General features: G+C 52.0%; 1 protein-coding gene across 10 annotated transcripts in view; it reads right to left on the reverse strand.

The window, feature by feature from the left end:
* AMPD3 (adenosine monophosphate deaminase 3) overlaps positions 1-22,210 on the reverse strand; it is a 41,270-nt gene extending 19,060 nt beyond the window's left edge. The window contains exons 1-6 of one of the 10 annotated variants that reach the window (XM_089915161.1): positions 16,326-18,182; positions 14,292-14,337; positions 12,771-12,996; positions 6,747-6,951; positions 3,369-3,531; positions 689-908 (exon numbers count right to left, since the gene is read on the reverse strand). In XM_089915161.1, the coding sequence (XP_089771287.1) occupies positions 689-908; positions 3,369-3,531; positions 6,747-6,951; positions 12,771-12,996; positions 14,292-14,313 (836 nt within the window). In that variant the 5' untranslated portion in view covers positions 14,314-14,337; positions 16,326-18,182. Of the gene's footprint in view, positions 1-688; positions 909-3,368; positions 3,532-3,690; positions 4,122-6,746; positions 6,952-8,554; positions 11,388-12,770; positions 12,997-14,291; positions 14,338-15,192; positions 15,839-16,306; positions 18,183-21,509; positions 21,673-22,062 lie in introns of those variants that run through there. The other 9 variants (XR_016393819.1, XM_022555814.3, XM_030762685.2 and 6 more) reach the window with 9 other exon arrangements.
* Positions 22,211-24,163: the final 1,953 nt, after the last annotated feature.

Below are 24,163 nucleotides of genomic sequence, written 5' to 3' on the forward strand. Positions count from 1 at the left end.
CTCAGACACGGCATCACCCCATTTCCAGCGAACCCCAAAAGGCAGGGCAAGAGATAAGTCCCTCAGCCGTGACCAGCTTCCTCCCCTCCCCCGGACCCCCAGTCCTGGCTTGGTATTCACAGCACAGCCGCTGTCAGAGGGGCTCAGGGCCCGGGCAGGCTGAGCCTCCACTGCTGATTCGCTTAAGTGCTCACCAAGAAGCGAGGGCCCAGGAAGACAGCTACCTGCCAGGTTAGCTCGAGCCAAGCCTACAGGCAACACGGGGGTCGTGGCTAAGTTCCCAGGCTCCCTGCACTCTCCCCTCCAGAAACACAGAAAAGCCAACAGAGGAAGCAACAGTCTTCACCACTCCCCCGCCTGCAGTAGCGCCCTAGGCTGGTAACTCTCTGCAAGGCTGCCGTCTTGCCTGGGAAGAGGAGTGGCCGCCATTTTAAGGTGCACAGGTGGCCAGCGGCAAGCAGATGCCCCACACCTGCGCGTGCAGAAGGGACAGGTAGTAGCAACTTTAAGAATATGCCAGCCTGTGAAGGAAGATTGTGGCAGAAACCCACAAAGCACCGGGGAAAGGGGAAACCACTCTCTTTCTGGGGGTGGTTTAGCTGAGGAGAAGCCCACAGCAAGAGGCCTCTCCCGGTCCCTTCCTACAGGATAGCACCCCTGCAAAGAGAGGCAGACTCGGGGGGCTTACGTGGGGCCATGGGTGATGAGAGCCAGGATATGGCTCATGTCCACCGTGTAGGTCTCCAGGTCCGGGTAGGGCAGGCTGTGGGGCTCCTGGCACTCCAGCATCTTTGTGTTATCGTACACGTAGAGGATGCCCCCCTGCATGCGGACCAGGAAGCCCAGGTTTCGGGGAGCATCATCCAGGCAGTAAGGGTCTTCCTGGGGCAGTGGGGGAGGGTGGAAGTCTGCAAAACAGGATTGAGTGATGGCCAAGTGCCCTTCACCTCAGGAGCTCACAGGGGCTCAAAAGTCACATTCCGGGCTTCCCTGGTGGTGCAGTGGTTGAGAGTCCGCCTGCCGATGCAGGGGACACGGGTTCGTGACCCGGTCCGGGAAGATCCCACGTGCCGCGGAGCGGCTGGGCCGGTGAGCCATGGCCGCTGAGCCTGCGCGTCCGGAGCCTGTGCTCCACAACGGGAGAGGCCACAACAGTGAGAGGCCCGCGTAATGCAAAAAAAAAAAAAAAAAAAAAAAAAAAAGTCACGTTCCCACCAAGGCCTGCCCTGGTTGTCTGATCTAAAACCTAACCACTCCCACTGCCCCCGACATCTCATACCCCCTTCCCTGCTTTATTTTGTCTCCTCAGCACTTGCCACTATGTAAGATGATTTCTCTCCTTTATCTTGGGTAGTATATGTTCATTTTGTTCACTGCTGTGTCCCCATTCCCTAGAACGGGCCCTGGCACACGGCTGGCCCTTTACTGTTTTAACTGAAATGAGCTTCAGCTTCCTGGGTACTTCAAGGACACGAGGCTTATGAAAAAGGGCAGCTGTGTCTTCTAATAAGAGAACAGACAGAACCTGGCACTGCCCCGGTGGGAATAACTGTCCCTGACCTTCCACATCTTCCTGAGCCCAGGGAGGCTAAGGGGCTAGATGGAGAAGCCATCCCCTCCACAAATAAGCACAGAATAGGGAACGCATCCCCCCCAGAGACAGAGCTGTCTGTCCCTACGGCTGTGGGCTGTTAGCCCACAGGAGCCAGAAAATGCCTCTTGGCTATTTTCCAGCTACGACTTGGAGCAAACGACTTTACCTCCTGAATCTGTCTGCTCACCCGAGGATGACACCCTGCCTTAATGGGCTGTTGTGAGGGCTGCACTAGCAGGTAGAGGAAAATGCTTTCTAAACAGTAATACATCGTAGGGCATTATTCTCATTACTCTCATAGTGGGTTTTCCTGGCTCTCGATAAGCTCTGTTCTGGCCAAGGAACAGGTTATGCTGAGCAGCAGTAGAACTGGGGGCTTCAGCTCTGCACATCAGCCAACCCCGCACAGGGTCCAGCTGCCTGGCTGCCACCCCAGGCAGGAGGAAACCCTGGAATCTTCATCAATGGAAGGAACGAAGGCGGAGTAGCTGCCTGGGCGACCCTCATCAGTGCTCGGAACAGACTGCCCTAGAGCAGATGTGAGGCATCACAGGGGCTGAAGCAGCACGGGGGCGGGGAACTGATGCCCCACACACACACTTCAGGCACGGCTACAGGCCAGCTCAGGAGTCCCTGATGTGTGCCAGTGCCTGTGAGACACACGCAGTCCAGAGGCCTGGGGGGGACCACTGCCTCCACGTCACCACACTCACACCCGGGCCCCCGGGGACTCTGTTCTGTATAAAGTACACCTTCGACAGTCATTCCTGCCTGCCCTTGCCAACACTGGAGCGGGTGGGATCAACTTCCCTCAGACAGACAGGGAAACGGGTTTGGGAGGGCTGAGACTGACCCAGGGCCCCAGGTAGTAACAGATGCCCAAAGTCGAGGTCTCAGAGCTTCAAGGAAAGCAAGAGACAGGAGACATCTTGGCACCAACCCCCCGCCGAGGGGGCAGCCAGGGTCCTGGGTGCTGGCACAGACCACCAGGCCCTCATCCGACCCCCCACCACCAACTTTCAAGATCGAGGTTTCCTGTTGTCTTCATTCATATTAGTTAACTTACAGCCTCTACTGCTCCTGGGTCTTTCACAGGCCCAACAGACTCCACCAGAAACCATCCTGCCTTCTCTGATCTCTCCTTCCCCGAACTCCACAGCATCAATGTAACTCCTATTCACCAATCACTCCCCAGATGCCAGAACTGCACCAACCACCTCACGTGCATTCTCTCGTTTCATCCTCACAACTGGCCCAAGGGATGGATATTATTAGTATTCCCATTTTACAGACTGAGAAACTGAGGTTTGGAGAAATACCTTCCTTGCCCAAGACAGTGGTGGAGCTTAGATTGGAATGCAGGTGTGTTGGACTCCAGAGCCAACTTCCCTGCCCTGGGAACACACCCTCTCTACTTACCCACACACCACCCACCTCACCACCAATTTGGCATTTACTGTCTGATTGTGTTTAAATATCCAGCATGAGGCTGCCTGTCTCCCTGGAGGACCCCCAAGATCAGGGACTGTCTTTCACCCCCTCCCCTGCCTTGTCTCTCTCAACTTGTACAGCTCAACCAAGGGCAAGGCACACAGTGCACGTGGAATCAATCCTTGGGGAAACCAGCAAAAAAAAATCAGTGTAGGAGAAGCCAACACCAGGGCTCTGCCCTTAAAACACCATCTGGGGGAGATACATCCAACCAGTAAAACCTCCTGACCAACCCTCGGGCCATGCCCTGCTTGAAAGCCCACCTGCAGCCACAGCGCCGTACCTGGGAGGCCCTCTTCCAGAGGTGCAGCGTCTGCCCGCCAGTGACCCAGGTACTGGGCCGTGGTGCGTGGGAAGCGGTGGTAGGCGAGCCGGGCGTACTTCTCCCGGATCACCAGGGCCTTGGCCAGGCTCTTGGCGGCCTGTTCATAGTCCTCCACGGTGATCTGCAGAAAAGGGTTCACACAGCAGGCCTGAGACCACCGACCTAGCAAGACCTGCCGCAAGGTTAGCCCTTGACTAGCAGCAGGCAACTTGGGTTTGGGGAGCATTCCCACCACTGTGGGCCCAGTGGTTCCCTGTGCTTGAACGGTTTGTACAAATACCATGGTTAACGCCGGACACCCAAGCTCCTTCTGGGAGTCTGGAACTGAGGGATGTGCTCTGCAGATGTGTGGCCAGCCCCAGTGAAAACCGTGGCTGCTGAGTCTCTAATGAGCTTCCATGGTAGATGACACTTCACACACGCTGTCACAATTCAATGCTAAATGGATGAAGTGCGTTCTGGTGACTCCACCGGGTGGGGTCGCTGGGAAGCTTGCTGCTGGCCTCTTCCAGACTCTGCCCCACGTACCTCTTTTCCCTTTGCTGACTTTGCTCTGCAGCCTTTCCCTGTCATAAATCCTAGTCCTGAGTACAGCTCTGCACTGAGTCCTAGGAGTCCTCCCGGCAAGTCACTGAACCCAGCAGGGGTCTTGGGGTCCCCTGACACAGGAGGAGATCTAGGGCTGTTGGAGAGAGGCAGGTACCCCCGGCCAGCCTCAGTGTGGCTGATGAAGCCACAAGCCAGCTGCTGCCGCCCCCGGCCCAGGAAGAGGCACAGCCTGGACCGTATCCCTGATCAGGGTTAGCATCATCATTTCCAGTTGAGAAAATACATGGTTTCTTCGGAGGTAAAGATAAAAACTCCCGTGTGCTCAGTCTGCTGCTTTGCCAACCCCAGGCTTCTGATTCATCTGGTAATCACCCCCGTTCACCCCATCAACAAGCACTTGTGTGTTATGGGACAGACCCTTTTCGTAGATTTCATTTCGGTCCTCACTGCAACCCATTTTACAACTGAGGAAACAGAGACCCAGAGAGGATAAGTCACAGGAAGTCACGAAGTCAAACTTCAGACCCTGATCTGACTGAGTCCCAAAGCCCAAGTATGCTCTGCTTTCCCAGAGCTGCCTCACGCTCAGAGATAAATGAGATAAATTCCCACCTTCCGGTGGGCTCGTTAATCTTTGTCTCTTGGGAAGGACAGGTGTGGAAGAAATCTGAACGTGCTGGGGGAGACAGTCATTCGTAAGAGGGGATATGAGATGCAGCAGAGGGAGGTACAAGAGGGAGCACAGAGCCGGAAGGCTGGGGCCTGGACCGTGACCCCTCTGCTTTAGTAAAAAAAAAAAAAAATCATTTTTAGTTTTGAAATGTTGTAAACCTACAGACAAGCACTGAAGATAACATGACAGACGCCCATGTATCTACCTTCCAGAGCTAACAATTTTAATATTTTTTATTGTTGTTTCAGACGTCTTATATGTTTACATAAATAAATCATCTCAGATAACAGCTAAAACTCTGCCCTCCTCCACCCACTCCATCCTCAGAGGAAGGAAGTTGGTATACATCTTTCCCATGCACGTTTTTATACTTTTACTTTTTTTTTTTCCTCGCTTCTTGTTAAGGAAGGAGCTTCTCCTTTCCTGACTCCAGGTGTCCCCATGAGGGGGTGTTAATTCCATTTTACACTTTCTGATGGCTTAGGAGAGCAACAGGAATAGGTGAGCGGACAACACCGTGGACACAAATATGTCCCTGCCAACAATACAGCCAAATACTCTGTCTGCAGGACTGAGGGACTCAGCAGGGCAAGGGGCTCAGGCCACGGCTGGAGGTATCAGAGACGTGCTCAGAGTCCCAGCAGACCAGCCAACCTGTAAGCACTGCAGGCCTCATGCCTGGCGGCTGACCCACTGGGGGCCAAGGCGACCTGCAAGGTCAGCCTGCCTCTCATAGACTGGTGGCTCTCTAGAGACCACTCACCAGTTCAGGGGCTCAATGCCCTACAACGTGCCAAGCAGGAGACTGATTGAAAGGAGCTAGTTAATGCACCAGGCCAACGTCCTCCCCCGCTTCAGCTGGCTGTCAGCCCACCTCTAGTCTCCCCTTCCACTGTTCTGCCCACATGCCAGAGGCTGGGTGGACACCACAGACTCCTGGTCAGGATGCTGTATCTCCAGACAAGGCCTGTGTTGTTTCCAATCCAACCAAAATTCCCATGCATAGAAAGGAATTTAAATAAAGTATGGTTCATCCACACAGTGGAATACTATGCACTTGTAAAAAAGAAATAACAAGGAAGCTCTTGATGTACTGATATGGCGTTATCTCCAAGATGTACTGTTAGATGAAAAACCCAGGCTCAGTATAATGTATAGTAACTGCCATTTGTGTAAAAATAAATAAATCAACTACATGGGCATAGTAAACTGTAGGTACACAGGCCATCTATGTGAGAACACACCAGAAACCAAAACCAAGGATTGCCTCTGAGGAGGGGAATCGGGTGGCTAGAGGACTGATTTTTGTACCTTTTAAATTTTAAGCCATATGCAAGGATTTTCTATTGCTCAAAAAATAAATTTTTTTAAGCTAGAAGAAAATGTATAGAAGAGTAATAAGTCACTTTGCTTTCTCAGATACACTATATATTCTAAAACTACTGTTAAAAAAGAAGAGAGACAGAATAACAAGGCCAACTGAGGGTAGCAGGTTGAGGGCCAGGGAGATGGAACCAAACCTGGCACTAAGTGATACTTCTCTTCAAGAAACAAGCAATAAAAATGCATCATCCAACCAGGTGAAAGGAGCACATTTTCAGTGACTGAGTTAACCGACTTGGTGCAAACCAAGCTTGTTCACTTTCTTGTCAAGACCTGCTCGTCCTGCTTGGCTGGTCTAGCCTGTATTTAAGGACATGAGTCCAAGCACAGAGGAGGAGCTGAATCAGCAATAACTGATTTCGCACAAACCAATCAACACCGGGACTTAATCCATTCAACGTCTGGGAACACTAAAGAGCCCAAGCTGGAACCGTCCCCCATGGGCTACAGGGACAGAGAGCAGTGTTTCTGGGCCCAGAGCACATATGGAACCTACGGGCCACACGATGTACCAACCTGCAGCCCTAGGCCCTCCTCACAGGGAGAGCAGCGCCCTAGACACACACCCGCTATCTCGCCTAGAACCCTCCTTCTCTCCAGGCTCCTGGGCCTCCTGCCTGCCACCTCCAGACACCCACAGACCAGGCCAGGCTTCAGGGCTGGGCGTGACCCCACGGGACCCCAGCTTTGGCACATACAACACTCACAGAGCCCCCGCAGAGACGCCTTACCCCAGCACAGTAGTCTCCACTGATGGTGACCCGCTGGAACTCAGGCATGGCATAGGGCGCGGGTGCGGGCTGGGGAGGGGCTCCGGGGAGCACAGGAGCTGCGGCAGACACGGCTGGGCAGGCTGTCGGGGGGCCCTTCCAATCTTGCTGCGTCGGCATTTGCAGAGACAGGGACTGGGACCGAATCATCTTAAAACTTTTCTTTCTAAAAGTGGAGGACAAGGAAAAGTGAAAGAAAGCAGCGAACTGGGGCGAGTGATGAAGAGTCTCTGTTACGGACACGGCAGGAGGATTTGGCTCTGATTAATCAGCGGTGCTGGTCCTACCGTGAAGAAGTTTCTAATCGTTTGTGCCGTCCTCTCACACTCGTCTCTCTGCATGCAATATCCCAGACACCCCTCCCTGCGGCCACTAAGAACTGCTGTGGCCTGCGTTTGCAGGGCGCATGGAACATGCAAGTAGGCAAATGTCTCAGGAGACAGAGGGCAGACCACCCTGCAGGGGTCTAACACCAAGGGCAGGTGAGGTGAGCACGATGTCGAATCAACCACCATGCTGTCTTCAGATAAGCCAAACTCTGAGTCCCAGCATATGGACAGTCTCAGTCACAGTGCACTTCACAAAGTTAATAATTTGGGGCATTGGAGCCAGAAGAGATTGTGACAATCAAGCAGTCCCACCTCCTGTTTTCATAAAGGAAGAGTCAGGGGACCAGAGATGGGAAATGGCTTATACGAAGTCACGGCAAGGTGCAGCTAGCCCTTAGCTTCCCACCTCCCTGGTACCCTGTCACCCCAGCTGCTCCTTCCTCTAGCCTGGCATGTGCCCTCCTGGCCGCTGCTAGGGCAGGCACAGATCTGTAGCTTTGTTATGGGAAAGGGACTGATCAGCATCAATTTCAGGTCTCTCTGGACCTGTCACCTTGGCACCAAAAGACAATTTCACAAACTCTTGGGGAAGTAAGCACAGGGTTGGTTTAAAACGCCACAAGCTCGTGCTTATTTGCAATGCTGATTTGTGAACCCTCACCTTCCTCATTAACTAATCAGTAATGTTTCAAATGACACCACCCCAAGTCCTAGGATCTCCAGGCACAGTTAAGCAGCAGGGAGGTGAGGCCATCAGCACTCCCCTCTCCCACGTCTCTCCCCAGCACTGCCACCCAGTGATGTCCAATGCCAGCAACCAGCTGACTACTTGCCCTCCTGTGTCACAGGGCCCAGCAGCCTCCTGGGTACTATCCCAGCACAACCAGGGCCTACAGCCACCAGCGAAGGACTCAGTGACAACCGTGACCCACCAGAGCCCCTAGAACCCCTCCTTTTCTCCAGGCACCGGGGACACCTACAGGGGGTGGAGAAATCAGCTGATCTCCAAACCGACCTTATGACTCACCCGGAGGCGGCTGTCTTCCTCCTGGCTCTTGGCCAGGTCTCTTCTCACAGACCCACGGCTGATTTTTCAGGAACGACCAATCTTTCCCTGCCCTGTCTATACACCCACTGCTTGCCATGGCTCTCTGGTCCTTATCTGCCCACATGTGTTATCACCTCTTTGCGGACAAGACTGTTTAGACCTGGAAAGTAGAGGCGGGCGGCCCTTTTTCAGAAGTCTGTCTTTGCCCTGACCCCAACCCTACATAACAGATGCACTGAGTTGTTCAGGAAACCCAGTCTGGACTCCAGGAACCTCCAGCCTAGGCATTCCCCAGCCCACCATCCATCCATCACACGGAGCTGAGTCAAGCATCCCATTCCAAGGAAGATACCAACTCATGTCTGTCAATCATTCCTCAGAGGCAGACTCACCTTGAGCAATGAGGTTCCCACTTTAGCATCTTTTGGATGTTCGCACCTAGAGGAAGAGCCGTTACTTTGGGCTCCCTCTCCTGTTCTGACAGGGTCAGCCAGACCCTGGGAGACTCTGGCTTCTGTGTCACCCACACGTCTGCCAGGTCACTGTTTTTATCTCTATGCCAACTATACCCCTGCAAGCCTCAGCCAATGCCGCCTGATGACCAGTCCTGCTAAGGAAAAGCAAGGTGACATCTAAGGTGAGAAACAGGTAAGAAAGTTTAAAAAAAAAACAACACCACAATCAGAAAACTGCCTGAGCCAGAGCCCACCAGACTTGTGCAAGGAACGTCCATATTCCTCTGCCCCAGGGAGGAAGCCAGAACCCATCCATTACGGCTCCAACCTTGGTCTTCAGGTGAGCCCCAGACTGTCACACGTGAACATGGGCTGGGAGCTCGGACTCCGCAGGGATAAGGGACAGGTTTAACAACAGATGGGGCAGCTCCTTAGGGCCCACACGCCATGGGCCAGGGCTTGGAATAACCAGAGCTAACCACTAAAGCTCGTCTCTAAGAAAACCGGAAAAGCTAAACGGAGCCCAAGGAGAGGGCCCACTTGCTGGCTCGCAGCTCTGTAGGTGAAACGTCGGCATGGCTCGGCTGGGCTCTATGTCCGGGGTATCGAAAGGCCAAACCCAGGCTGGCCACACTGGGCTCTTAGCTGGAGACCCTGGGAAAGAATCCACTTCCAAGCTCATGCAGGTGGTTGGCAGAATTCATCTCCATGTGGGCCTAGACTGAGGCCCAGGTTCCTCACTGGCTATTGGGCAGGGGTCACCCTCTGATTCTTGTATGTAGCGCCCTCCATCCTCAAAGCCCAGCACAACGCCTGGCTGTGGCGGGAAGGCTCCATATGAGCATTTAGGTTCTAGAATGTCAGGGAGCAGCCAGAGACAAAGAGGAAGCTGCAGAGAGGGTTCCTCCTCCGAACGATTCACATCTGAATATTTGCATAACGGTGCCTCTACTGAACAGCGAGGCTGAAAGATAAAGCTGGGGGTGCACAGCTCCAGAGGATGCTGGGACATCTGACAGGCAGTCTAGGGACCAAGCTGTCCTCTGGCAGAAAAGAAGCCAGTGGGCAGCAGGGAGTTACGGTCCAGCTTTTCCCTCCATTTCATTCAGAAGCTGGCAATTATAGCCCGGGCAGCAGCCCCCAGTGTCATTCCAGTGTCTTCTCGTGGAAGCAAGGACCCCAGCCCTGACTGGAGGTGGGACAGCCTCGTGGTTGAAGTGTGGGGTCCTACCTTCGAAAGACGTGGATCTGAGCCTCTGCCCTGTCACTTACGGGCCATGTGTCCTAATTAGCAAAATCGAGATAAGAACATGCACGTGATAAGCTTCGTGTGGGGCTTAAAGAGTGAAAGTAAACCGCACAGGGCAGCGCGTAGCCCACAGGAAGCAGCCTCTGCTGTCGCTGCCCATCTCTGCCGCAGGAAGCTGGACAAATAGCTAACATCTCCGTGGGGCTTCCTGTGATCCAGGCACTGCCCTAAGCCTTTTGCGCATGTTAATTCCCTCATGCCTCACAACACCCCAAGACAGTAGCTCTTTACCATACCTACTTTACAGGTGATGAAAAACTGGGGCACAGAAAGGTTTCCTAATGGGCCCAAGGTCACAGAGCGTACCAGGGAGTGGTAGAGCACAGTGGCCCAGACAGCCGTGGCCACCCCGAGGTAGCATCTGTGGTGGCAGTGGAGAAACAGGATGTCTTTCTTCTGCCACACATCACCCACTGCTCACCAACACAGGCCAAGTCCTGGGCTGGATCCTGGGGATCCGGTGGGAGCCCGATAAAGTCCTCAAGGAGCTTCCAGTCAAAAGGGGCAGACAGGGCTTCCCTGGTGGTGCAGTGGTTGAGAGTCCGCCTGCCGATGCAGGGGAAACGGGTTCGTGCCCCGGTCTGGGGAGATCCCACATGCCACGGAGCGGCTGGGCCCGTGAGCCACGGCCGCTGAGCCTGCGCGTCCGGAGCCTGTGCTCCTCAACGAGAGAGGCCACAACAGTAAGACGACCGCATACCGGAAAAAAAAAAAAAAAAGGGGGCAGACAGATGCAAACCAAGACCATCACAACCTAACAAGTAGGAAAGGAGCAAAATTTCTGGAGATGAGCTTGCAGAGGAATTTCTGGAAACCACGGAGCATCGTTTAGACTTAGAGTAAGAAGGCTTCTATTTTGCCATTAGCCTGGGCATCGATAAGAAGAGAAGACTCTCTTTTGAAGACGTCAGGCCCAGTGTCGCTCTGTAATGGAAACTAGCCTCAGAAACCTATTTCTAGTAATACAAAATGCCAGGACTCCTTCTCATTATTAAGGGTCCAAAATGCTCAATTCTTAAGACACAGAACGCCGGCAGACCATTCAGTTCATAAAGTTAGCCCTCTGTTCAGTCAGTGTAGTGTGGACCAGGGTCTCCCCCATCAGCCTCTTCTTTACCCTCCAGGGATGACCTGTCCCCACCTCACTCAGCACAAGGCTGGCACTCAGAGCTGGCCGATGGCACCAACGACCCCTTCACTTCACAGCCCCTCAGAGGAAGGAAAACACTTATTTTTTGGATGATGAACCTCTGTTCTTGCCTTCATACAAGTACTTGACATTTTACTACTTTCCAAAAAAAGTTAAGGAAATACTGAAATTCTGTCCTACCAAGAAAGGAAAGGACTTGCCTTTTAAAATAAGGCGGTACCTTAGGAAGGACCTGATGATGGACTAGGTTGCAGAGAAAGCCCAAGTTCTACGACGTGAGCCGTTGGGGTCTACAGTACGCCAGCCAGCCAGGCACCCAGCTACAGCCCTGCCAGACACATTCTCCAAGCTTTTTATTCTTTAATTCTGCTCTCCCAGGTGAGATAAGCTAAAAGGGTGAGGGCTTCCCAATGCACTTGGACAAAGATCCAAACTATTGGGTTGGATAAAAAGTTTATTCGGGTTTTTCCGTAACATTTCACAGAAAAACCTGAACAAACTTTTTAACCAACCCAATACTTACCAGGGAGCACAGACCAATCTGATCTGGGCCCTGCCTACCCCTCCAGCCGGAGGTCATGGCGCTTCCCCCTTAACCACACCTCTGCCCAACATGGGCCTCCTTGAAGATCCCTGAGGGCCTCTGTCCTGGCTGCTCCACCTGTAAGACTCTCACCCAGCTCTACCCAGAGCTAGCTCCTTTATGCCCTTGCATCAGCTACAACGTCACCTCCTAGGAAAAACCTTCCCTAAGAACCCAGTCTGAAAAAGGACTCTCCCTCTCCATGCGTCAGCTGGCTGCTGGCTAGGTTTGGCCAGTGGCAACCGGTGGGGGAAACTGGAACATGCCAGAAGGATTAAAGCCAGGTATCCCTGCCTCCATCTCTGCCATGGGAGGCATCTCTGCGGCTGTTGCCTCTCCCCCTAGGCTACATTTTCCACTGACAAGGCCACCACAGTTCCAACTTCTCTACCCCAGGCTCCAGCAACACCACCTCTCTCCACTGTATCTCTGCCTGGGGTGGTGGCTGCTTCCTACTGTGTCTAATCTCCGGGCTGCCTCTCTCCCCACTGCTTGCCTCCTCGGTTCTCTACCCCCTGTAACCAATTCCCTGCATGAAAATCCTATTTCCATTACTCAAGTAGTTTCTGCTTTTCTGGTTAGACCCTGACTAACACAGCACTTATCATAACTTGTCATTTTTCAATTAAGTGGTCCAGTCACTTAATTACTGTCTAGGCTGACTGTAAGCTCTACAGAGCAGGGACTATACCTATCTTGTTCACTAATGCATCCCCAGTGCCCAGCACAGCACCTGGCAAATAGTGAGCTGAGTTAATTAACAGTGCAAAGTACATATACATTGTTAATTAGCAATGAAAAGAAGTAAAACACGTTTCCCAAGAAATCCTCGAGTTTTCAGAAAGAAAATGGAAATGTCATTTGGAAACGGTGTGTATTTGTGCACATGATTTGTTATTAAAACATCAGGAGGGAAAGTGGTTTTTGATCTTTTCAACCAAACAAAGGCACCAAGACACACTTCAGTGAATAAGTGGTGAGTTCAGTAGTCTTGGTTAAGAAATAAACTCAGTTCCCAGGACAGCCGAGTTCACACAAAGCGTCTCATCCAGGACACACGCCCACAGCCTGCCTGGGTCTGAACAGGCCCACACAAGTCAGGGGGACAAACCTTTTCGCAGTCTCCACAGACTTCTGCTCCGCCAGCTCCTTCTGCAGCTCCCTCTCCTTGGCCTCCTTCTGCCCGATGGGGCAGTCCTCGGGGACGGTGAAGAGGGACAGGACATCTTTGCTGTCCTCTTCTCGGAGCACTTTAGCGAACACCTTCTCGGCCAGGAGCCGGACTTGCTCATCCACCTCGGAGATGTTCAGCTTGGGGAACTGGCGCGGCATCTCGACTGGCAGAAAAAGAACCAGCGTGAGCCTATAAGAATTACTGGACCACCTGAGTCACTGGTGAGTGGCAGGAGAAGACACCGAAAAAAGGGCCGGGTGCCCCGGTGCTTGTGGTCAGCTGTCTACTTAGGAACTCCCCAGACCAAACCCCGCAGGCCAATTTTTAAAACTAGCTCCATAAGTGACTGGATGTGAAGGGTGTAGGTCCAGTTACATCTCACGAGAACTCAAACGTTCAGAAGTGAAAGAATGAACTAACTGTCCAACCAAGTCTACTTCTGTTTTCCTGAACCCAGGGAATCCTTAGCGCGTGGGCGGCCCCGTCCTTCCGGCCTTGGTTTCCATGACAGAGCAGGAAGAGGAGAGTTCAGAAGCCCCTTCCTGCAGGCTATGAGGAGGCCATGCCACGTACTACAACGTCCAGACTTGCTTCCCACTGCACAGAGGGGAAGACCAAAGACCAAAGGGGTTAATGATTAGCATAAGGTCCCAGGAGATCCACAGCTACATTCCTCACCACATAAAATGAGGCCTTTTGCGGAAATGAAATCATAATTCCACCATCTCCCAAACCCTCTGGAACTTCTAACAAGACAGCAAATAAAATAAAGGTCTGGGGACAGGGAGACTCTCTACCTCTCACAACCCAACTGAAAACTCACTTCCTCAAAGAAGCTTGCCCTTCTCCTCCTCTGCACACTGGGCTCCTGTCAGTAGCTGGTCTAAATCACCTGGTTGGCTCCTTTCTTTACTGTCTTTCCGCCTGTCTTTCAACACTTACATAGCCCATAGTAAGTACACTCTGCCAAGCCCTATACATTTACGAGCTCAGTTTATTCCCATTTTACAGATGAGAGAAGGAAGGCACAGAGAGCTAACTTGCCCAGGGTCACACCTCTAATAAGTGGGCAGAGACCTGAGCTGTCCTCAGTCTCTGGCTCCCCTGTCCCTTTCCTCTCTAAGCCTCTGCTGAGGGATTTGAATGCGGGCACCTGGCTCCTGCATCTGTCCTCTAAACCACCACGCTGTGCTGCTTCTCTCTGCCTATTTGGGGGTCAGGGCAAGTGTCCACACTGTCCCTCACACTTAGGGAACAGACCAATACTGCCTCCTCTCCACAAGCCACCTTCACCAGGAGCGGCTCTGGGAGAGGCGTTTCCTGTCCACCCAGTTTCTTTAAGAAGGGTTTAAAGAGAGACGTGGCTTTGTCAGCCCGACAGAGGAGGACGAAGGTGAGACAGGGCCCAGTTGCTGCCTGGCAGGGAGAGGAAGCAATTACAAGGGAGGAGGGACTCACTGAACAACGCTGGGGCAGTCATTCTCTCGCCTCACAGTGTCCTCACCTGTGAGATAAGGGGATTAGACTAAGTGATCTCCAAGGCCCTCTCAGTTCTAGGTACCAGGGAGGTTTCTGGTGCCTGGGGAGCCTTGCTGCTCTGGTCTTCTCTGCGGTCTTCTCTGTGTAATTCATGACACAGACAGGAATGAAGCAAGCAGGCTGGTAACGGACAGGCACAGTACCCCTGTGGGCCCCTAGACTGTGAAACCAATTTCCTCCTTCCCCCCCACCCCGCCCCCAGGGCCAGGCCTTTCCTGGGCCTCCTTCACCCTCAGGGGCTTGAGTGGGAGGGAGCTGGGAGGAGAGAGGCAGCCCAGCACGTAACTGCTGGTCCGTGGCAGCAGAGGCCAGGGCTGCAAAGGCCTATCCTGCGGAGATGAACAGCTGACTGTGGAGATTTCCACATCCTGATAGCAGAGAGAAGGGGAAGCTGGAAACTATCAGAGCAGAGGCCAGAGAAGGTGATAGAAGAAAGAAATGGAGAGAAAGACAAACAGCTAGACCCGGGAGGAGCTGTTAGGGGAGAACAAAGCTGGGCCCCCAGCCCTCAACTCTAAGGCCCTGGGCAAGTGCAGCCTTCCAAAACCTCACATCGCATCTCAGAAGCAGGCCTCCAAAGGGCCCCAGGCGAGAGGCAGCAAATGCCACAAACCATTCAAGCACCTGACAGAGTAAACCCACTTCTAGAAATTGCTTCTAAGAAAAGAATCTGAAGGAAGGAAAAAGCACAAACATGTTTACCTTCACTCTTTATATAAATAGCTTTAAAATGTCCAAATGAGAGCATACTCACTTGAAAAAAGAACATTAAGCAACCAAAATTATAACTATGAGGACAGCGCAATCACATAAAAAATACCTTGTGAGGACTTCCCTGGTGGCGCGGTGCCTAAGAATCCACCAATTTCAACAAACAGGAACGTTTTCATAGCACCATGACCCCTCCAGAAAGGGAGCACAGTGCCTCTTAAATCCCCTCCTTATACAAATGATGCTGTTTCTTGCTCTTGCCAGACTCCCACAGCTAGAACCCATGACACAGACCTGAGCCTGGCACTGGAGTCTCCATGGCTGATTCTGAGGATGCCACCCAGGTGACGCACTTGGGCCAAGGGCTGCGTGCTGCCGGGGAGGCTGAGCTGAGTCAGTGTAAGTGCAGCTAGCTGGGTTCTGTCTGCTGCTGGGGTGGGAGGTCTCTGCTTTGCATATCCGTGAGCAGCCCTCAGTAAGAGGAGGAAAAGTCTGGGCTGGAAATTCTTCCGTGAATATGAAATGGAAGCGGAAAATTTCCAAGAGTCCTACGGGGCCCAGGTAATGCTAGTTATCATGGCTGCTGTGTCCGGAATGCAGCGTCCTGGCCCCATTCACAGCCCTCTTCAGAGCAGGAAGCTAAAGCAACTGCTGCCCAATGCAATAGTGCATTCAGCCTTCCTGACAAACCGCAGACGATAAGCCACAGCCTCCCTCTAACGTCCAGACCCCTCCTGAAAGCCGCACACTAACTGCAATACCATCATCCGTGCTGCTTCCGTTTTGAACCCCGCCTCGGGCTTGGCCTGGTGACCCGGTTCATCTTACCAAGCGAAGTCGTCTATACACACAGAGCCTGCCCTGGTCTCCTCAGAGGGCCCCCCAAAGGGCCCCCAAAACAGTCCTGAGGGCACCCCAGGGCTGGCGGGGGGAGTTCCGGGCCAGTTGCTAATATGAGCCTCTCCCCACCCCCTCTAAAAGAGGGAAGGGCCAGGAACTGGAAAGGACAGAGACTCAGGGGGAGGGGACATCTCAGCACAGGAGCAGGCAAGGATGAAAAGACGGGCATGCCCTATCTCATTCCTTCCCTTCTTCCCTGAAAAGAGCTGCACATCACAGGTGACACGGCGGCCTGACCAGCTCTGCCAGAGCACACGTGCCTGCCCACCCATCCACACCCAGGGAAGAAGTGCCTCCCGCCTGACCCACCCAAGCCCACCTACCCCAGCCTCCCCTTCTTACTGCCGCTCCCGGCTCCCATGTGGGTCTCCAGCTCAGAGGAGCCTCTCTCCCTGCCTCAAGTGACCCGCAGAGCAGTCAGGGTGGATCACAACAGCATCACAGGTCGCAGAGCTCCACTCTTCATCTGCCTTTTAGGAGAAGGATGGTCCTCTGTGGGGAAGCTCACAACAGACACACAGCTTCCCTGTGACTCAGACCAACAGCATGGGTCTGGGAAATAACCATGAGCAAAAGGGCTATTTCTGTGGTGCTGTCGAAATCCTGGGGAGAAGCGCCCAGAAAGGATGGGGCCAGTTGTTTACCGGGAGGCTGGCTCCAGCCCTGACCTGGGCCTGAGTCACCTCCTCACGTCCAATCATGAGGTTGTGCCTTCCTGAGCCCACATAATAATTCCTGTGCGTACAGAGCAGGATTACAGGGTTGACACACGATCCTCAGGCCGCTGCTAGGCTTTAGCTACCAAGAGATTATGACCCCCCTGTCCTCACAGCTGTTTCATAAACAGTGCAACCAGCAGGCTACAAGCAACCTAGAGGGAGGGTAATGTGTATTCATTAAATAATTAAATGACCTTAAAACGGAAAAAAAAAAAAAAAAAAAAGAAATCCGAGCCCTTAGTACTATCCTGCCAGAGGGAGGAGAGGCAAACGATTCCTTCTGCTAGTGTGTTTGGGGGGCGAGGTTGGGGGCAGGTAGGATGGGGCTGCCATGGGAGCATCCTAGCCCATGCATCTGAGAACCGACTTAGACCCAGCACATCCAAGAATCTTATTCTGCACCTTTAACCAGACCGTGGATACCCTTGGTCTAAACAAGCATTTTCCAAAGTGTAGTGTGTACAACATAAAAATGTCAGAAGGCTGGGACAGTACTGCATACCACAGTCTTTATGGGGATTCACACACAATTCCTACTAGTAGGTCCTAAACATCTGAGAAGTCCTCCAATCAAGAAAGCTGCTTAACTTTCTTTAACCCAACACACTTATTTGACCCTCCCACCACTGCCACCATAGGGAAAAACACCCATTAATATCCTGGGCATAGGCTTTGGAAAATGCCTTCCACTTTGAGCCTTCATTTTCCAACCTAGAGAAAGCTGCCTTCCTGGGCCCCAGTGACCAGTGTGAGATCTACTCCATCATGTCCAGACAGAGATGGGCAGCAGACCCACTAAGATGACACAGGTTGGGATAATGGCCAAGGGTCCCGCTGTAGGGATACAAGACCCTCCAGAACAGTTTAGGAGGAAACTGTGGCTCTGTTTTGGGAGGGCAACCTTTGCTCAGGACCTAACAATTCCACCTTGAGCCTAATCTGTCTCTGCTCCCCGTGGCCCAGAAGTACCCCTGGATGGAGGAACACTGGTCCCAAACGCAAAGCCTTTTCCCTTTTGAAGGAACGTTAAGACAATCTATGATACTACTGAATGGAAGAAAATATTGCTAATGATATAACCGATAAGGGGCTAATATCCAAAATATCAATATAAACAGCTCATAAACTCAACATCAAAAACACAAACCACCTGATTAAAAAATGGGCAGAAGACCTGAATAGACAGTTTTACAAAGTAGACATACAGATGGACAACAGGCACATGAAAAGATGCTCAGTATCATTAATCAGAGAAATGCAAATTAAAATCACAATGAGAGGGCTTCCCTGGTGGCGCAGTGGTTGAGAGTCAGCCTGACGATGCAGGAGACACGGGTTCATGCCCCGGTCCGGGAAGATCCCACATGCCGTGAAGCGGCTGGGCCCGTGAGCCATGGCCGCTGAGCCTGCGCGTCCGGAGCCTGTGCTCTGCAACGGGAGAGGCCACAACAGTGAGAGGCCCGCGTACCGCCAAAAAAAAAAAAAACAGGACTTCCCTGGTGGCACCGTGGTTAAGAATCCGCTTGCCAATGCAGGGGACACGGGTTCGAGCCCTGGTCCGAGAAGATCCCACATGCTGCGGAGCAACTAAGCCCGTGTGCCACAACTACTGAGCCTGCGCACTGGAGCCCACGAGCCACAACTACTGAAGCCCGCGCGCCTAGAGCCCGTGCTCCGCAACCAGAGAAGCCACTGCAATGAGAAGCCCGCACACTGCAAGTAAGACCCAAGGCAGCCAAAAATAAAATATAAATAAATTTAAAAAACAAACAAACAAAAAAATCACAATGAGATATCACCTCACACCTGTCAGAACGGCTGTCATCAAAAAGACCACCACAAATAAATGCTGGCGAGGATGTGGAGAAAAGGGAACCCTCGTACACTGCTGGTAGGAATGTAAATTTGTGCAGTCACTGTGGAAAACGGTATGGCAGTTTCTCATAAAGCTAAACACAGAACTACCATATGACCCAGCAATTCCACTCCTGGGTATGTATCTGAAAAAATGAAAACACTAATTTGAAAAGATACATGCACCCCAGCGTTCACAGCAGCATTATTTACAATTGCCAAGATATGGAAGCAACCCAAGTGTCCATCAACAGATGAATGGAGAAGATGTGGCACATACATACAATGGAATACTACTCAGCCATAAAAAGAATGAAATTTTGCCATTTGCAACAACATGGATGGACTTGGAGGGTATTATGCTAAGTGAAATAAGTCAGAAAAAGAAATACTGTATAATATTATTTATATGTGGAATCTAAAAAATACGAATGAATATAACAAAAAGGAAACAGACTCACAGATATATAGGACAAACTAGTGGATACCAGTAGGGAGAGGGAAGTGGGAGGGGCAAGATAGGGGTAGGGGATTTAGAGGTACAATCTATTATGTATAAAATAAATAAGCTACAAGGACATATGGTACAACACAGGGAATACAGTCAATAACTTATAGTAACTATAAATGGAGTATAACCTTTAAAAATTATGAATCACTATATTGCATACCTGTAACTTATATAATATTATACATCAACTATATCTCAATTTTTTAAAATAGACTTAAAAAAAAAAAGACAATCTATGATAACCAGACCCAGGCCTGCACCTCCCTCCCAGGAGACCAGACTGCATTCACTTTTTTTTTTCATTGCCATGAGATAAAGACCTACAATATTTATTAGGTTCAAGGACATAAAGTTATTGTGCCAAATCAGACTGCATTCACTGTTATCACTTAAGTGTCCCTTAAAAAACCCCAACAAACAGGAAAGGCTGGAATCAAATTATGACTCATCCAAAAAGATACGACTCTCCCCTCCCCAAAAGGATGCTGTGGGGTTGCCTATAGGGGCCCATCTTCCTTCTCATTTCTGAGGTGTGCATGACTCAAAGAGGCGTTGGGCAAAGGGGCTTTGCCCACTATATATCACCTCCATGACAGACCTCGCCCACCTCATTCACTATTGTATCCCCATGCCTGGAATATAGCAGGTATCAAGAAATACTTGTTGAATGAATGAACGCATAACATAATGAATGAGTCAATGAGCTAAGTGGTGAATCTATCTATGCCAGTGTCAAGAGTCAGCTCGGTGTGTGGTTAAGAATATGGATTCAAGCCAGACTACCCAGGTTGGACTCCTGCCCCACCACTAAGTTGCATGACCTTGGGCAAGTTACTAATTTCTCTGGCTCAGTTTTATTCCCTCCAAAATGGGGATAATAACAGTGCCAACCTCATAGGTTGCCATGACAATTAAATTAGTTAGCATGTGTAAAGTGCATAGAATAGTACCTGGCACATAATATGTGCTTTATAAGTATTATCTTGACTCATTATCATCTTGATACCAGGTACGAGAAAGTCCAGCTGGGAAAATGAACATGACCTTTCATGTAGACACCGAATCCTTTCATTCAACATTATTTACTGAACACTATTATGTGACAAGTACTCTCTCAACTCCTATTTGGGTGCAAGGAGAAGGCAACCATGTTCAAATGTGTAACCAGATCAGGAAAAAGAGCCTTCTCCTCTATGAGTGATACTTCTTGCTGACTTTGCATGGCCAGCACCCCAGCCTTGAGCCCATCCTCTTGGGCCCTAGCCCCTCCTAGATCAGAGCCCAAAGCCACGATCTCCTATCCTAGATATGCAGCAGCACACAGAAGAAATAAAGGATTAATATTTCGGGGGAAGAACCAGGGAGGCCAATGAGTAGTTTTCGGGGAGAGAAGATCTTCTCCCTACTTAACCCTAAGGCTACATTTTATCTGCCCATGATATTTTCAAAACCAGGGATTGATTTCAAAGCCATTTGAAGAGTGATTCACCTAGTGTGAGGACAAGGAAAACAGGCCTCATCTCTCCAAGAGCTTCCTGACCTTGCTGAGAGCCTTACTGAGGCTCTCCAAAGAGCCAAGGTTGGGCTGAGGGTGGGGCTCAGAGGTCCCAGAGTCTCCCAGCAAACCACCCACGTAAGTCCCATGATTCTTAGCACAGCCCCGAACCGGCATCTTCAGAGTAAGCCGGTCCCTCAGAGCTGCCACCAGAGTTGCAGCCAGGTCAGGCTAACTACCCCAAACCTGCTAACACTCCAGAAGGTGAGTGCTGACAGGGGCTCTGTCTGCCTGGCCCTATGGCTTGACTACCACTCAACACTGATGCTTCACAGCCAGGGGAGGAATTTCTCCCATGAGAGTTCCAGCTGCAGCCAACTCCCCCCTAAAGATGGCCAAATGTTGGTCACCACATCCAGGGGGATAGCCAACAAGCGCTCAGGACCATGCTGAAATTCCTACTAGTGCTTCCAGCTGTCTTCACTCAGCTCCTTTGCTAATTTGTCATGACCAAGCTTCCAGCCACATACAAGGACCCAACAGTTAGTGTAAGTGACACTCTAGTTAGCAAGCCTCTCCTACTCCAGGGCCTCTCAAAACTCACCCCAGAGGCCTCTGCCAGCCAAGTCAAGCAGTTCCACTGGCAAAGCAGCTACCAGGAAGTTCAAGGGCAGAAAGCAGACTGCCAGATGCAGTACACCTACCTCCCTTGCCAGGAAAGAGCCAAAGAGGTAAGGATGAAGGCCTCCAATGACCCCATCACTCTGCCATCCTGCCCATCCCCCTGCCTCCAGGTGGAAATCCTCAGCCCTTGGTATCTGGCCAGTCCTCAAGCACTAGAAAGTGGTCCAGGCTCTTAAGTGGCGGCAAGTCCCGGGTCCCATGATTTCTCTAAACCTTTCGAATCCAATGTCGGTCGCCAGGGAGCTGAGGTATGGCGGGCTCACCTGAGGCCTCTGGAGCCCAGGCCACCGCAGGAACTGCGACAGGAGCACAGCCCAGGGCCCAGGCAGGGGATGAGCCCGGGATCGGAGCCGCCGCCTTAGCGGGCAGGGAAGCCCAGGGCCGAGATTCCGACCTGGGGGCGCTTCGACTCCCACTGTGGGCCGCCGGGGGCCGCGAGCCGTGGGTTCAAGGTCAGTAGCGCAGCGTCGCGCGCACTCACGGGCTTCAGGGGACAGGGCCATGCAGTGGGCCGAAGGGGGCGGCTCGCAGTCTGGAGAGCAGGTGGCGGCGCGGGTCAGGGCGAACAGCGAGCGCCGCAGAAGGGCTGCCCCGCCCTGCCGCCGACCCGCGGAGCCCGGGCCGGGCCTCGCCCCACGGCGGGCGCTGGACGGGAGCCGGCGGTGCGCCCCGCGGCAGGCACAGGGGCCGGCGGTCCCGGGGCGCGTTGCTGCGCCGCGCCAGCCCGGAGCTCCCGGGCCGCCGGGCGGGAGGAAAAGGGCCGCTTCCGCAGCGGAGAATCCCGGGGGTCTCGCGCCGCCCCAGCCGGTGACCTACCTGGGCGCGGAGCAGGGGAGAGGCGAGGAGCCAGCGGCAGAGGGGCGCGGGCCGAGCCGCCGCCGCGGAGGTCTGCCCTGTCCGCCGCCCGCCCACCCGGCCGGGCCGCTGCTACCTGAAGCCCAGGACTGCGCGGCCAACAGGAAAGGAAACTTGAGAGAGCCCGGGGCGCGGCGGCCTCCGCCCTGTCCCTCGGCCGGAAGCGCGCCCGCCGCAGCCGGGGGTCAGGTCCAGCCCGGCTCGCCTCCGCGGTCACCCCCGGGCCCCAAAGCGTTCCTCACGATGTTCGGATCTTCCCAGACCTCCTCCCTTGCCGGGACTTGTCCCAAGGAGAGATTCTGGGGTCAGCGCCCCCAAACAGGTGACTTACTCCCTGGAGCTGAACTGACACACTCTCTTCTCCAACCCTGTGCTCTGGCTTACACACCCGCCCCTCTAAGTCCGGATTGACCTCTAGTTGCCAAAGCCAGTGGGTGCTTTATAGCCTCCCCTAGTCGCTTCTCCGCAGCCTTTGAACCTTCTGAGCACACCTTCCTTCCTGCAACCCCCTTGGAGTACAGTTTCCAGAGCCGGCGCCTGCAACCACCACCCCTCTCTCTCCAGATTTCCTACACACCTTAATGACTGCAGCTTCTCAGCCTCCAGGGCCTGGCTTTTCATTGTGGTGGTGTTCTCTGGGGTTCCACTGCTCGGCTGCCTGCCCCTTCTGGGGATCTCACCCACTCCCATGTTAAAACCTCCTGCCTGCTAATGACTCTGGAACCTCCTCTGCAGCCCAGAATGCTCCAGAGCTGCAGATGGCATATCCAACCAACTGGACACATCTCCACTAGAGGTTCCTATACCGGACGAAACGCGTCCAAACTCACTCCTAATTTCCTTCCAGGAACGTGCCAGAACCTACTCCCATTCCTGTGTTTCTGTAACCAAGCAGGACCCTATAAGGCCTTCTAGGGACAGACTCCTCCCACCCTCCCTGTCCTCCACCTGCCTCTTGTTTGTAGAAAAACTTTAGCATCCTAGGCCTTTCCTGAGTTCCAAATTTAATCAGAGAAGTGAGAAAATGCAGAAGCAAAGGAAAACAGTCAAGTAAGACAAAAATAATAATAGTTTAGCTCTAAAACAAAGTCAAGGACCTTTAGTTCCTCTTCGAGGGCTATAGATAATATTCTGAGCCATATGCTTGAGCTGTTTTGCAGATACTGAAACCTCCACCAGGTGGAAGGCATTAACTGCATGCTGATCAACAAGCACATAGACCCCAGACAATTAGAACCAGGAGGTTGATGATGTTGACTCCCAGTTATCTCACCACCCATCAGAAGAATGTCCAGGATCTGATCACCCACCCTGTTGCCCTCTCCCTGTCTTTAAAAACCCTTCCCTGAAATCCATCGAGGAGTCTTTTGAGCTTTAGCCGCCAGTACTCCTTGCTTGGCCTTGCAACAAATGCTGCACTTTCCTTCACGACAACCCAGCGTCAGTAGTTTGTCAAGTGGACCCAAATTTCATTAGGTAACATTTCCAGCCTTCTGGGTGACAGCACCACCACCCACTCCCCCAAGCCACTCTTGAGAGCTATCCTCGACTCCTTCTCCCTTTCATATCTCACACCGGTTAGTCACCAAGGGGGAAGCGAAACTATTCATTAGTGTCCTGATGGTGCTAACTGCTTTCACATTGTCTCATTTGTGCACCAAGTTTTATTCCTTCTATGTCCTAGCCTGATATTTACAATTTATTTGCAAGTTATATGCACGTGTAACTATATAAATACATTATGTATTATACGGCATGCTAAAAGTCATTACAGGATTTGGTAAAGATGAAACAATAATCTTAAATTATTTCAATTTTAGTGAATGGTACATTATACCTTTTTCCCTTCACTTTAAAGTTATTAGCAAAAATCTGAGAGCAACATGATTAAAAATGATTTCAATCAATCTTAGTTTAATATTTTATGAGACTAGAAAGTATGCTTTTAAGTTCAGTTAATGTCAATACTTAGTCCTAATGGCTGTTAATTGCAAAACAAAGCCAAAAACCTCACAAAGATAAATACACCCAAATAAAAAAGTTCTGGGTCTTCCCTGGCGGC

Source organism: Delphinapterus leucas, chromosome 7 (assembly GCF_059928025.1).
Source record: "Delphinapterus leucas isolate spDelLeu-1000000601 "Yukka" chromosome 7, BTC_Dleu_Yukka2, whole genome shotgun sequence".
NCBI classification, from domain to species: domain Eukaryota; kingdom Metazoa; phylum Chordata; class Mammalia; order Artiodactyla; family Monodontidae; genus Delphinapterus; species Delphinapterus leucas.